The sequence below is a fragment of the Cynocephalus volans genome, chromosome 7 (assembly GCF_027409185.1).
Source record: "Cynocephalus volans isolate mCynVol1 chromosome 7, mCynVol1.pri, whole genome shotgun sequence".
Lineage (NCBI taxonomy): Eukaryota > Metazoa > Chordata > Mammalia > Dermoptera > Cynocephalidae > Cynocephalus > Cynocephalus volans.
The window spans coordinates 84,973,096-84,986,563 of NC_084466.1; the positions used below are offsets into that span (position 1 = coordinate 84,973,096).

General features: G+C 40.4%; 1 protein-coding gene across 2 annotated transcripts in view; it reads left to right on the plus strand.

Annotated features, from left to right (window-relative positions):
- Nucleotides 1-13,468, plus strand: part of MIPEP (mitochondrial intermediate peptidase) — a 164,832-nt gene that overhangs the window by 15,378 nt on the left and 135,986 nt on the right. For both annotated transcript variants that reach the window (XM_063102813.1, XM_063102812.1), the window contains exons 6-7: nucleotides 8,935-9,117; nucleotides 9,681-9,837. In XM_063102813.1, coding sequence (XP_062958883.1) covers nucleotides 8,935-9,117; nucleotides 9,681-9,837 — 340 coding nt within the window. The remainder of the gene's footprint in view (nucleotides 1-8,934; nucleotides 9,118-9,680; nucleotides 9,838-13,468) is intronic.

Consider the following 13,468-nt stretch of genomic DNA (forward strand, 5'->3'; position numbering starts at 1 on the left):
ACTGAAATTATTAATCAGCTCTAAGTTTTTTGATAGTCTTTAGGTTTTTCTGTATATAAGATAATGTCATCTGCAAATAGGGACAGTTTGACTTCATCTTTTCCAATCTGGGTGCCCTTTATTTCTTTCTCTTGCCTGATTACTCTGGCTAGTACCTCCAGTACTGTGTTAAATAGAAGTGGTGGGAGTGGACATCCTTGTCTTGTTCCTGTTCTTAAGGAAAGAGCCTTCAATTTTTCCCTATTCAGGAAGATATTATCAGTGGGCTTGTCATAGATGGCTTTTATTGTGTTGAGATACTTTCTTTCTATATCTAATTAGCTGAGAGTCTTTATCATGAAGGGATGTTGAATTTTGCTTTTTCTGCATCTGTTGAGTAATCATATGGTTTTTGTCCTTGATTTTGTTTATGTGATGTATCGCATTTATTGACTTGCATATATTGAACCATCCTTGCGTCTCTGGGATAAATCCCACTTGATCATGGAGTATATTTTTGATGTGTTCCTGTATTCTGATTGCTAGTATTTTATTGAGGATTTTTGTGTCTATGTTCATCAGAGATATTGGTCTGTAATTTTCTTTTTCTGTTGTGTCTGTCCAGTTTTGGTGTCAAGGAGATGCAGGCTTGATGGAATGAGTTTGGGAGCATGGCCTCTGTTTCAGTTTTTTGGAATAGTTTGAAGAAAATTGGTATTAAATCCTCTTTAAAGGCGTGGTAGAATTCAACATAAAGCCATCCAGTCCCGGGCTTCTTTTTGTTGGGACAGTGCTGACCATTACTACAATTTCATTGCTTGTTACCGGTTTTATTTCTGTTTCTATTTTATCTTGGTTCAGTCTTGGTAGTTTGTATGTGTCCAGACATTTATCCATTTCCTCCAGGTTTTCAAATTGTTTGGCATATAGTTGTTTGTAATAGTCTCTAACTTTTTGTATTTCTGTGGTATTGGTTATAATGTCTCCTTTTTCATTTCTGGTTTTTGTAATTTGGGTCTTCTCTCTTCTTTTTTAGTTAACATAACTAGTGCTTTGTCTATTTTGTTTATCTTCTCAGAAAACCAGTTTTTTGTTAGATTCATCTTTTGTATTGTTTTTTGGGTCTCTATATCATTTGGTTCTGCTCTAATCTTAATTACTTTTTTCTGTGTACTAACTTTGGGATTGTATTGTTCTTGTTTTTCTAGTTTTTTTTAGGTGTAGAGTTAGGTTGTTTACTTGAAGTCTTTCTATTTTTTTGATGTAGGCATTTATTGCTATAAACTTCCCTCTTGGTACTTTTTTTGCAGTATGCCACAGGTTTTGATATGATGTGTCTTTATTTTTTTTGTTTTCTAGAAATTTTTTGATTTCCTCTTTAATTTCTTCTTGGATCCATACGTCATTCAGGAGCCTATTGTATAATTTCCATGTATTTGCATGGAGTCCTGAGTTTCACTTGTTATTAATTTCTAGTTTTATTCCATTATGGTCTGAAAAGACAGTTGAAATCATTTTGATTTTTGTAATGTTATTGAGACTTGATTTGTTACCTAATATGTAGTATGTCTTGGAGAATATTCTGTGTGCTGATGAGAAGAATGTATACTTGGTAGTAGTTGGATAAAATGTATAGATGTCTGCCAGGTCCAATTGGTCTAAAGTGTAGTTTTAAATCCCATGTTTTGACTTTGAATCAAGATGGCAGAATAGACAGTACCCAGTGTCACCCTCTCCCACAGTCAACCAATTTACAACTATTAAAAAGCAATGACTGCCAAGCTGGGGCTAGTAGAGCTCAGGAGAAGAGGAGGAGAAGATCTATGGAATGCCTGAAGGCAGGAAAAGCCAAAATGAGAGAAAGAAAGGACTGCTCCAGCTGTTTTGCGCCTCGACCACTTCAAGGCTGACCCTGGTGAGAACATGGAGCAGGAACTGGCAAAAGCCTCTGCTGTGCCCTTTGTATGAAATTGCTTGGAGGCTTCAGGGGAGAAGAGGGTCTTGGTGGCCTCCAGGCCAGCAAGACCACTGACAGTGTTCCTGTGTATGCACATAGGAGCAAGGGGCCACAGACAACTGAAAAAAGGAGGCATTCAGAGGCCAGTGAGTCACCACAAGGGACTGGCACATGTCTAGTCACATGACAAGTCTTTGGAGCATGGGTGGTAGGGGATACTGGCCCTCCAGGGCAACACTGAGGCACAGCAAGGACAGCTGATCTGTTCTCCAATCAGCACAGGCTCCTCAGTGGAGACTGGTCAGGAATATAGATCTGCAGGGGGTGCAGTTTGATGAAAAGACTCAGGCCCAGACCAGAGTTTCCACACAACCAGGTGTACCAGACCTCATAAAACCCAGAAGTGCTTACAAGGTCAACAATTAAACCCTGAACTGCAGAAAAAACCTTCCCCAGAGAATCAGCAGCAAAGCAGCAGTTTAGCTCAACCACAGGGTTCAAGTGCTGATCCCCACAGGAAGTTCTCCTATTTTAGAAGTAAGCAAAGGATAACAAATTAGTTCCGGTGCAGAGTTTAAATGGTGGGAATAGCAAATAATCCAACACAGAACTGAAAGAAAGAACATAATACCCACACATCAGAGACAAAGTTCTGATATTAAGCAGTAAAGGTCTAACACCACCAAAGAACACCTATAATACCTAGAAGTACTGGAAGCCCCTGGGCTCCCAAGCCAGAGCAGTGTTGGGCCAAGGGCCTCAGCCACGACCCCTGACATCCGCATGCAGCCCATCTGTAACCACTGAGCTGCTGCCTGAAGTGACCTGCTCCTGAACCAGGGCAGTGAGGGGCCAAGGACCTCAACTATGCCCCCCAACGTCTGCATCCAGCTTAGCCATGACTACTGAGCTGCCACCAGAAATGTTCTGAGTTCCTGAGCTGGGGCAGTGGAGGACTGAGGGCCTCAGCCATGCCCCCTTGGCATCCACATGCACCCCAGCCTTGACTGAGCTGCCATTGAAGCCCCTGGGCTCCCCAACTGGAATGAGGAGGGAGCCACAGGCCTTGACCATGCCCCTCCTACGTCTTTCTCCTGCCCTGTGCCCCTTCCCTTTCCCCCCTCTTCCTACCTCCCAACTGCTCCACAACAATATCTTAGAATGGAAAGAAATAATAATAATAAATAAATTTAAAAAATCTTTTCAATGACCTCCTCAAACTTTCAGAATAAAAAAATAAAATAAAAATAAAATAAATGCTGTGTTTCTCTGTTGATTTGTTTTTGGATGATCTGTCCAGTGATGAGAGAGGGGTGTTCAGGTCCCCCACTATTATTGTATTGGGGTCTCTTTCATTAGGTGTTTGCTTTCTATATCTTGTTGTTCCAGTATTGGGTGTATATATATTTATGATTGTTTTGTCTTCTTGCTGGATAGGTCCTGTATTAGTCTGTTTTTGTGTTGCTGTAACAACACCTGGGACTGGTAATTTATAAAATACAGAGGTTTATTTGGCTCACGATTCTGGGACAGCTGCATCTGGTGTGGGCCTCAGGCTGCTTCTACTCATGGTGGAAAGTGACAGGCAGCTGGCGGGTACAAGCAGATCACATGGAGAGAGGAAGCAAGAGAGAGAGAGGGAGGTGCCAGGGTCTTTTAGACAACCAGCTCTCATGTGAACTGATACAGCGAGAACTCACTCACTACCAGCCCCCCACCACCGCCAGGTAGAGCATTAATCTATTCATGAAGGATCCACCCCCATGACTCAAACAGCTCCCAATACTGCCACATTGGGGATCAGATTTCCACATGAACTTTGATAGGGACAACATGTCCAAATGCTATCAGATCCCTTTGTCATTATATAATGGCCTTCTTTGTCTCTTTTTATCATTTTTTGTTTAATGTCTATTTTATCTGATACAAGAATAGCTGCCCCTGCTCATTTTTGGTTTCCATTTGTGTGGTGTATCTTTTTTCATTCCTTCACTGTTAGTCTGTGCGTATCTTTGCTGGTGAGATGAGTCTCCTGAAGACAGCATATAGTTGGGTCTTGCTTTTTGATCGTGTCCATCAGTCTATATGTTTTGAGTGGGGAGTTTAATTCTATTTACATTTAGGGTTGTTATTGAAAGGTATTGTCTTATTCCTGGTATTTTATGGCTTTTTGTTTAGATGTTTTAAGTATCGTTTGTTACTTCTCCTTTGATTATTGGTCCTCCCTGTAGGTGGGTTTTTTTTTTTTTTAAAGATGACCAGTAAGGGGATCTTAACCCTTGACTTGGTGTTGTCAGCACCACGCTCAGCCAGTGAGCCAACCGGCCATCCCTATATGGGATCTGAACCCGTGGCCTTGGTGTCTTCAGCACCACACTCTCCTGAGTGAGCCACGGGCTGGCCGGGGTGGGGTATTTTTGAGGTAGTAAGATTTAGTTTCTTTTCTCTTTCTCCTTTGCATTTGTGTTTTACTACTGGGTTTTGTTCTTACTTGTGTATTTGTAGTAGTGAGTATTATTTTTCAGATTCCAGATGCAGGACTCCCTTGAGAATTTCTTGCAGGGCTGGTCATGTGGTGATGAACTCCTGAAATTTTTGTTTGTCTGGGAAACACACTATTTCTCCCTCATTTCTGAAGGATAGCCTTGCTGGGTATAGTATTCTTGGCTGGAAGTTTTTTTCTTTTACTATTTTGAATATGTCATCCCATTTTCTTCTCACCCGTTGAGTTTTGGTTGAGAAGTCTGCTATTAGTCTGATGGGGGCTCCCTGATCAGTGACTTGATGCTTTGCCCTTGCTGCTTTTAGGATTCTCTCTTTGTCTTTTGAGTTTTGCCAGTTTGACTATAATGTATCTCGGAGAGAATCTTTTTTTTTTTTTTTTTTTTTAACTGGTAAGCGGATCGCAACCCTTGGCTTGGTGTCATCTGCACCACGCTCAGCCAGTGAGTGCACCGGCCATCCCTATATAGGATCCGAACCTGCGGCCTCGGTGCTAACAGCACCACACTCATCTGAGTGAGGCATGGGGCCGGCCCAGAGGATCTTTTCAAATTGAATCTGTTTGAGGATCTTTGAACTTCTTAGATCTGAAACTCTGTGTATCTCCCTGTACCTGGGAAGTTTTCCATTATTATTTCATTGAATAGACTTTCAGTGCTTTTGCCTTTCCGCTCCACTGCTAGAACACCCATGATTTGGATGTTTGTGTGCATAAGGTTGTCTAGCTCTCTTAGACTTCCTTCATTTTTTAAAATTCTTTTTTCATTTTTTTTTTGTCTGCCTGAGTTATTTCATGAAGACCACCTTTGAGATCAGAAACTCTTTCGTCTGCTTGTTCTAATCTGTAGCTTAAGCTATCTGTTGTGTTTTTTATTTCATTGAATGCATCTTTCAGTTCCAGGAATTCTGTTACATTCGTTTTTAAGGTATTAATCTCTGTAAGTTTCCTCCTTCATATCCAGGATATTTTTTCTTGATTTATTGTATTGTCTTACAGAGTCCTCTCTTATCTCATTGAGTTTCCTTAAGATAGTTACTCAGAATTCCTTTTCAGTCATTTGAAGGGTTTCCTGTTTTGTAGGGTCTGGTACTTGAGAATTACTGAATTCTTTGGTGGTGTTGTATTTTCTGATTTTCTCATATTTCTAGTATCTCTACATTGATTTTTGGTCATTTGGTAGATATGTTGCTTCTTCTATTACTCTGGTGTTTACTTTGAGGAGAAAGACTTCTTCCTCTTTTTCCAGGCTTCTCAAGTGACTCTCCTTGTGTCAATGAAGTCAAATATGTGGTGAGCTACCTGCATGGTCATCATGGATGTTACTAAGGCAGCGAGCTGTCCTTGCCATCAGTAGTAGCTGTGGTGGTAGATGTTGTGGACCACCTCTGCGAAAGCTGTATGAGGCCTTGTGGTGGTGGCACAGGGTCTTGCCTTCTGCGCCGTCAGGGCGGGGGGCTGGGTGGTGGCTGGCCAGGTCTCCTGTCTGCCTGTAGCCTTCCCTGTTGGCAGCGGCACGGCGTCTTGCCTTGTGTGTGGGCAGTGGGCTGGGTGGGTCTCCTGCCTGCCTGCCTGGGGCCGCCCCCATCAGCGGTGGCATGTGGTCTTGTCTTCTTTCCTTTGTTTTTTGACTCCTCCTGGTTAGCTAACATTTAGTTGGTATCTTTGTTGCTACAGTCCTTACATATTGCTTGAATGTGCATATTATAAAAATACTCATGTCTTTTGTCTATTATGAAATTCTTCTCTAGGTTATATTTGAATATAGTGCTGTCTGGAAGATGGCCTATCACGCCATGATAATTCAGAAGTAAGAAAAACTTGAGGCAGTTGGGGTGTTTTAGATGTTGTGGAATCAGGATGAGATTGGCAATATCAAGGAAGACTGGCATGCATATAGGAAAGGTGATGTCATTGAAGGTTGGAAGCACAGGGAATGTCATGAAGACCTTTACACAAGTGTGTGTATTCATATTTTACACATTTTGACATCCACACGCTTTCGTTCTGGAAGCAGTAAGCATAGGTTATGCAATGTTTACACTGGGATGAGAGCCTTATTTGACAGATGTGGAAATAAGACAAAGTGATTTGTTTGAGTTCTCATCCTTAGTTTCCAGGGCTCCTAACACTGGCCACTATTCTTTGTAGAACATGCCATCCTACGAAGCTAAGGACCTCATTTCAGTATTAAGCTCAGGGTTGGGAGAGTGGGAGTGACTTGGTACCACTGCAAGTCTGCCTGCCCCAGAGGGTCTCCCCCACTTGCCCGTAATTTAGACTATTATGGTTATGCTTTTTCGTTTAAAAAAGAAAAAATATTTATACATATATATATGATTCTCCCAATAAATATAATTGAGCCCTTTACCTGAGGACAGAGATTAATTTATCAAATTATCTTGGAAAGTGGAAGTCAGGGTCTTGGTGATGTGTATCACATTCAATAGATAATCGTTCTGGTTGGTGCTAGGTTTGAGGAATGCTGGAGCCACTCACATGTTTGACATGTATATTTGGCTTTATGGGCTCAGCACAGGATTCCTGGTATGAGCCTGCGGTGGGATGTACCTTCCCGGCAGCCCGTGAAACTGACGGGCCCACCCATAAACCCACATTGTGTAAAGTGATCACGTTTGTCCCTCTCCAGACCAGTTCTTTATTAATACTTCTCTGTAAAACAAAATTATTTGTACCTCTTTCTTGTATCTTCCATGGCTATTCTCAAAGGTGATTCATTAGGACATTATATGAGGAAGACAGTTTACATTTTTTAAGAGAGAAGTCATAAAATAAACCCACCAACATAATCTACTAATCATGAAGGCCTATATTCTTTCCAGATTATATCTTATTTAATTTTTATTTTAAGGTATCATGAATATAATTTAAAGTTTAAAGTTGATGGAAGTGTATTTTTTAGCAGTCATTTAATAAATGACACAAAAATTTCGTAGAATTTTTAGGGCGGTCAGAGTATTGCACATGTAATTGTTATTTCAGAATGATGATATACCTAGCAGGTTGTTGAAGTAAGGGAGTGAACTCAGTTTTTATTTTTCCAGGGATTTTTTTCAGGTGGCAAAATCTTTGAAATAACTAATTTTATCAGATTTTAATTTTTTTTCATAGTGAAAGCTTTGGAGAAAATTTTGGAACTATAACATAATTTCCAGATCTCATTCGTCTCTTGTTATTCCACTGGTTACCATTAGGTGGTGATAAATGGCCACTTCAGAAACAAAATAGGCAAAAAGATTCTGGGCTGTAAAGACATTGGGGTCTCTGAAAACTTATATTTCCATGAAGTCTGAATTTTCTGTGTTGAAAAATTTTAGGTTATTAATATATACCTAATTTCTTTTAGCATTGTATCAAGCAGAAATCTACATTTTATATATTTATCTTAAAAAAATATTAGTGCTGCTTAATCATTTTTTAGAATCTGCTCTTAACTTTCGATCCCCTTCTCAGAAAGATTTGCATATGCTTTCACCTGAAGCCCATCATGAGCCCAGTCCAGGAGTCTGTCTAGTTTTCTGGTAATGAAAAACTGAAAATTCATCCCTCATCCTCTTATAGACCTAATTATGTGGACCATAGTCTATAATTCATCTTAAAACATTTGTGGTGACCCCTTTGGGTAATAATAAAACACATTTCTTCAGGAGATTGTGTGTTGTAAGTGTGACTTCAGGACAGAATCGACACAGGTGTGCCACGCTGTCCCCATCCTCAGCACTGCCTGTCTGAGGGCCTGATGGGTGCAAGGCCCAAGTGCCACGTGCCAGGACTCAGAGTAGAAGCCACAGCCCTGCCCTACGGGGCTTCAGGCTGCTGCTGCTCACGGCTTTGCTGCTTTCATTCTATAGCAGCGCAAGTCTGTGCAAGCTCAGAACCTTAAAGTGTGCTTTCCCCCTCTAGATGCCCACTATACTTCTGTGAAGAGTTGTATTAGTTACTTTCCTTTCTTCTGCCATTTAGTCTAGTCTTTTAAGACTGAGTGTGTTATCTAATCTGTCCTCCAAATACTTAATTTTTTAATCTAAAAATACCTTTTAAGCACCATGTTGAATAGATCCAGCCAGCCCACAATTCTTTGACTCACTTAGCAAAGGTTTTTTTGTGGGACAGAGGAAGATTCTTAATGTTGTTAATTTCAAAGATTAGTTATGTAACTTAGACATAAAATGGAACTCTAGAAGTTATGTAAATCTAAAAGTGTAGAAACATTATAAAACCATAGGATAATATTTTTGTCAGGATATTAAATATCTGTCAAAATAGAATTAATATATTATAATATGTTGTGTTATACATTTATTAAAAACAATACATTAATGTATTCATTTTATTATTTAATATATTTAATATGTTATTAAAATACATTTTAGCAACATATATGTTGATTTGCTACCTTTATACGTTGCCTGTTAAATTAATTTTGAGATATTAATTTGAAATGCCTTTAAATAACATTTACTCCCCCCACATACAGCGTAAAAGAGCAGTGGACCTTAATGTTAGAATTTTGGATTTGAGTAGTACATTTCTTATGGGAACCAACTTTCCCAACAAGATTGAGAAGAATCTCTTACCAGAACACATTCGCCATAACTTTGTATCTGATGGGGATCATATAATAGTTGATGGTCTACATGCAGAAGCACCAGATGACCTGGTATGTATGTTTCATTCTCTTTATTGTTTAGGTCCCATTTGTGTGTTACTCCTGTTTTAACCCCAAAGTTTAGTCATGATGTAAAAATCAAAAATCTTTTAATGTTACTAATCCCTAAAAATTTAACATGTGGGCTCTTACTTCCATACATTCTTTGAAGAATGAAAATGGTTTAATTACTTGTGTCTCATAAAGAACTCCTCATTTTTAAAGCATAGTAAATAGCAGCAATGATTGACATTATGGACTACTGAGATTTTTGAACACGTGGAGTCTTCACTTCACCTGATTACAGGTGCTTTATGGCATAGAGACACGTGCATTGGCTAAAAGTTTGTCTCCCCATGTACCCCAGAGTAGTATCCCAGAGCTCCAGTCGAGTATGCTTTTGCATCCCATACTATTTTATGGCTCTGAAGGCTTTATATAGCTATGTAAACCATTGCTTTATCTTGAAAGACGCTCATCTGTGGATAAAGTGGTGAGAGTTAGGCTGTGCTACTGTGGTCTAGGGCTTTGTGTCATGGCACGTATGTCTTTTACCATTTACTTTTTAAATATAGGTGCGAGAAGCTGCTTATAAAATTTTTCTCTATCCCAATGCTGGTCAATTGAAATGTTTAGAAGAATTGCTGAGCAACAGAGATCTTCTGGCAAAGTTAGTAGGCTATTCTACATTTTCCCACAGGGCTCTTCAAGGAACAATAGCTAAAAATCCAGGTAAGCCTGTTTATCTAACTTTTAAGGACCAAAACAGGGTTTTCTGATTTTAAACAGCTATAAATTGTGTTCTATTCTTAATATACTCAAAGAACCATTTATTGAGATTTTCCTACATCTTTACATAGGAATGGTTTTTAAACAGAGCTAATATAATTTGGCATACGTTCTGTCCAACCAAGTTATTTTAATTCATGTGCGTGTTGAGAGTAAATCCTAAATTTTGATGCTACTTGAAATTATTTTCATTTTAACTCAACTAGTTTCTGTGTTGAATGTAACCAGATTTGTTAGAATTAGGGTTAAGAGGATGAAAGATCAATATTTTTACTGATTTCAAGGTTAAATGTAGGGTAAGTCACATAAAAAATACATAGTCCTGTAAACTTCCTCTTCAGAGAGAAGAGTATGCTTGGGAAGGGATGTGCTAGGTGGTGTGGGGGTAGGAGGGAGTGTCTTTCCCCCAGTTTGCCATAAACTCAGCCCGTGCTGTGTTCATTGCCTTATGATTCATAATGTCTAAGAGAAAATGTTACACAGTAGTCCCTCCTTAGCTGCAGGGATACGTTTCAAGATCCCCAGCGGGTACCTGAAACCTTGGATAGTACTGAACCCTATATATACTGTTTTTTCTATTTGATAACCAAGATGGCTCCTAAGTGATAAGAGTGTGATAAGGTGGACAGTGTGGACATGCAGGACAAAGGCATGAATCACATCCCAGACAAGGAGAGCAGGTGGCGGAAGATTTCATCATGCTGCTCAGTTTAAAACATGAATGGATTATTTCTGGTATTTTCCATTTAATACTTTTGGACCTTGGTTGACCATGGATAACTGAAGCCATGGGAGGCGAAACTGCAGATAAGGGGGACTGTATACAATAATAATAATATAAATGTATATAACACGTTTTCTCAATGGCAGCTATTAAATTACGGTTGTAACTCAGGCAGCGGTAGGGTGGCGGCGATGGTGCAGCTGTTTAGATCCAGGATATGTTTTGAAGGTCGAAGTTATAAGACTTGGCGATGGGTTGAGAGGGAGGAGGAAACAGTGTAATGGATACCCTGGGTTTCTGGTTGTGTGTCTGGGTGGACATGCCATTCACAGATAGAGGGGACTCTCAGTGGGAGAAGATCAAGCCTTAATTCTACCCTGTCTGCATTCCTTCCATGTTTATCCCTTCTTTCTCTAGCATGTTCATATCTTCCCCCCAATTCTCTTAAATCCACCCAATCTTATTTCTCACTCTTTCATAGATAGCCATCTCCCTTGACCTGTTAAGGCTGTCTGTTTGCCACGGCACGTCGCACTCATTCCCACCAGGTGCTTTGCTGTGTTGTTCCCACAGGGGGAACAGCTCCCCCTCCCAACCTGTCTATTAAAATCCTTCCCAGTTTTTCAGTGCTCAGCGCAAAACCTACTTCTCTGATGAATTCTGTTAAACTTTTTCACTTTTCCTAGACGCCCTTGTCCTCAAACTCTTTAAGCACTTACAATTTGTTTCAGGAGCCCAGAGGAGCTTCTGGTGGTTTGGTGGTTGCTGGGCTGGGTGCGGAGGTGGGAGGTGTGTGGCTAAGGCCCTCGAGCCCCCCCACCATCTGGGCTCAGGAGTCTGTGGGACTTCCAGCAGCAGCTCGGTGGTCACTGGGCAGAGGTTGGGGGGCTGTTTCAAGTAATTTAGCCCCTGAATAGAGTTTTTCTGTAGTCACAGTTGTCACCAGTTTGATTATAATACTACTATAATTTTATATTTGTTTATTATGTTATTATTATATAAAATAGTAATATTAGAATTTTATTCAGTTCTTACTCTGTCATTTAATTCTTCTACAGCCTTATGAAGTAGGTATTTGAATTCATGTCATAGATAAGGAATCTAAGGTTAGGTTATATTGCTAAAAAGTGGCAGAACTGAAACCTAAACACATACTCTAGGTATTTTATTTTTTTGGCAGCTGTTATCCTCTTTAATTTCTTTTAACAATGATTTGTAGATCTTGTTGTAGAGATCTTTCACCTCCTTGGTTAAATTTATTCCTAGGTGTTTTAAACACATACTCTAAATTTATAGTTTTTCATAGGTTGCTTGAGACCAGATGCCCTATCTTTTATATCACCTATATCCTCTATTTTTACTCATGGATTCAACAATATTTTCTTAGTGCCTACTATATGTCAGATATTATAGGCACTAGAAATAAATCAGTATATAAAACAGACGGAAATTCCTCTTCTACAGTTTATATTCTTGTGAGGGAAGACAGAAGAACAAAATAAGTGGGTAGGTAAACAGTATATCATTAGTTAATACAAGCCGTGGAGGAACTTGGATAGGGAAAGGGTAAGGAATGTGAGCAGGTGGGGGTGGTGTTGCAATTTTAAAGAGTCGTCATGGAGGGCTTGCCGAGAATGTGACGTCTGAGCATAGACTTGACGGAGGTGCAGGAGCGAGTCTTTGGCTCTCTAGGGGAAGAAGTTTCCAAGCAGAGGCATAAGAAGGGGCTGAGGGTGAAGAGAGACCATTTAGAATCTATTTTTCAGTAATCATGATGAGAAATGATGGCATCTTGACCAGGGTAGTGGCAGTAGAGGCGATAAGACATGATCAGATTCTGGAAATATAGTATATTGAAGAGAGAGCCAAAGTTTTTGGCCTAAACAACCAGAAAGACAGTGTTAGTTACTCTTTTAAGATGGGGAGGACCAGTAGCTTGGTTTGGTTCAAGTTAAGTTTGAGATTTCAGTTGACGTTCAAGTGGCGATGTTGAGGAGGCGGTGAGATGTATACCTAGAGAGTTCTGAGCTGGAGAGAGAGATTTGAGTCTTTATTAAAGTCACGAGGCTATATGAGATCACTGAGGGAACAAAGGCAAAGAATAGAAGTCAAAGGACTGATCTCTGGGGCCTTCCGAGTTTAAGAGGTTAGGCGTATGAGGAAGAACCAGTAAAAGCCACCGGGAAGTAATGGCCAGTGAGAGAAGAGGAAAGTTAACAGAGGGTGTGGTCCTGAGAGACACGTAAAAGAAAGGTCTAAAGGAGGAGTGATCCACCGACTCAAATGCTGCGGGCAGGTCAGTGTGGAGAGTACTGGGGATTGGCCGCTGGCTGGACCTCCGGCAGCTAACCCCGCCACAGCTACTGCCAGATTGCCCTTGTTCACGGGGGATTGATATGGTGGTATTTTGGGATAAGACTATTGTACACATAGAATGGGAGCTGTGTCCTTGAGGGATTTAAAACCTAGTTGAGGAGCCCAGAGATAGACATATAAAGATCATAATATAGGTTAGCATATTCTCAGTGCCAGGTGAACGGTGTAGACAGACAGTGCCCTGGGGTTTTAGGAGTTGGGGCAGTTGGTCAGATGCTTATGTGGCTGCCGAAGGTCTCGGGAGGGAGGTGAAAGGTGAGAGGCCCAGTGGAGGGCTGGTGAGCCTTCAGCAGAGCGGAGCAGGTGCAGGAAAAGGCAGGCGAGGTGAAGGCGGGCATTCAGTGGCAGATGACTGAGGAAATGACTGCAGTCAGGCGGTTGTTTATTTTCAGGGGGTTTCAAATGCAGTCTCTAATATGAAAGGTTTCCAGGTAGATTAATTGAGATAGATTCCTCACATATAAGGTGACTAGA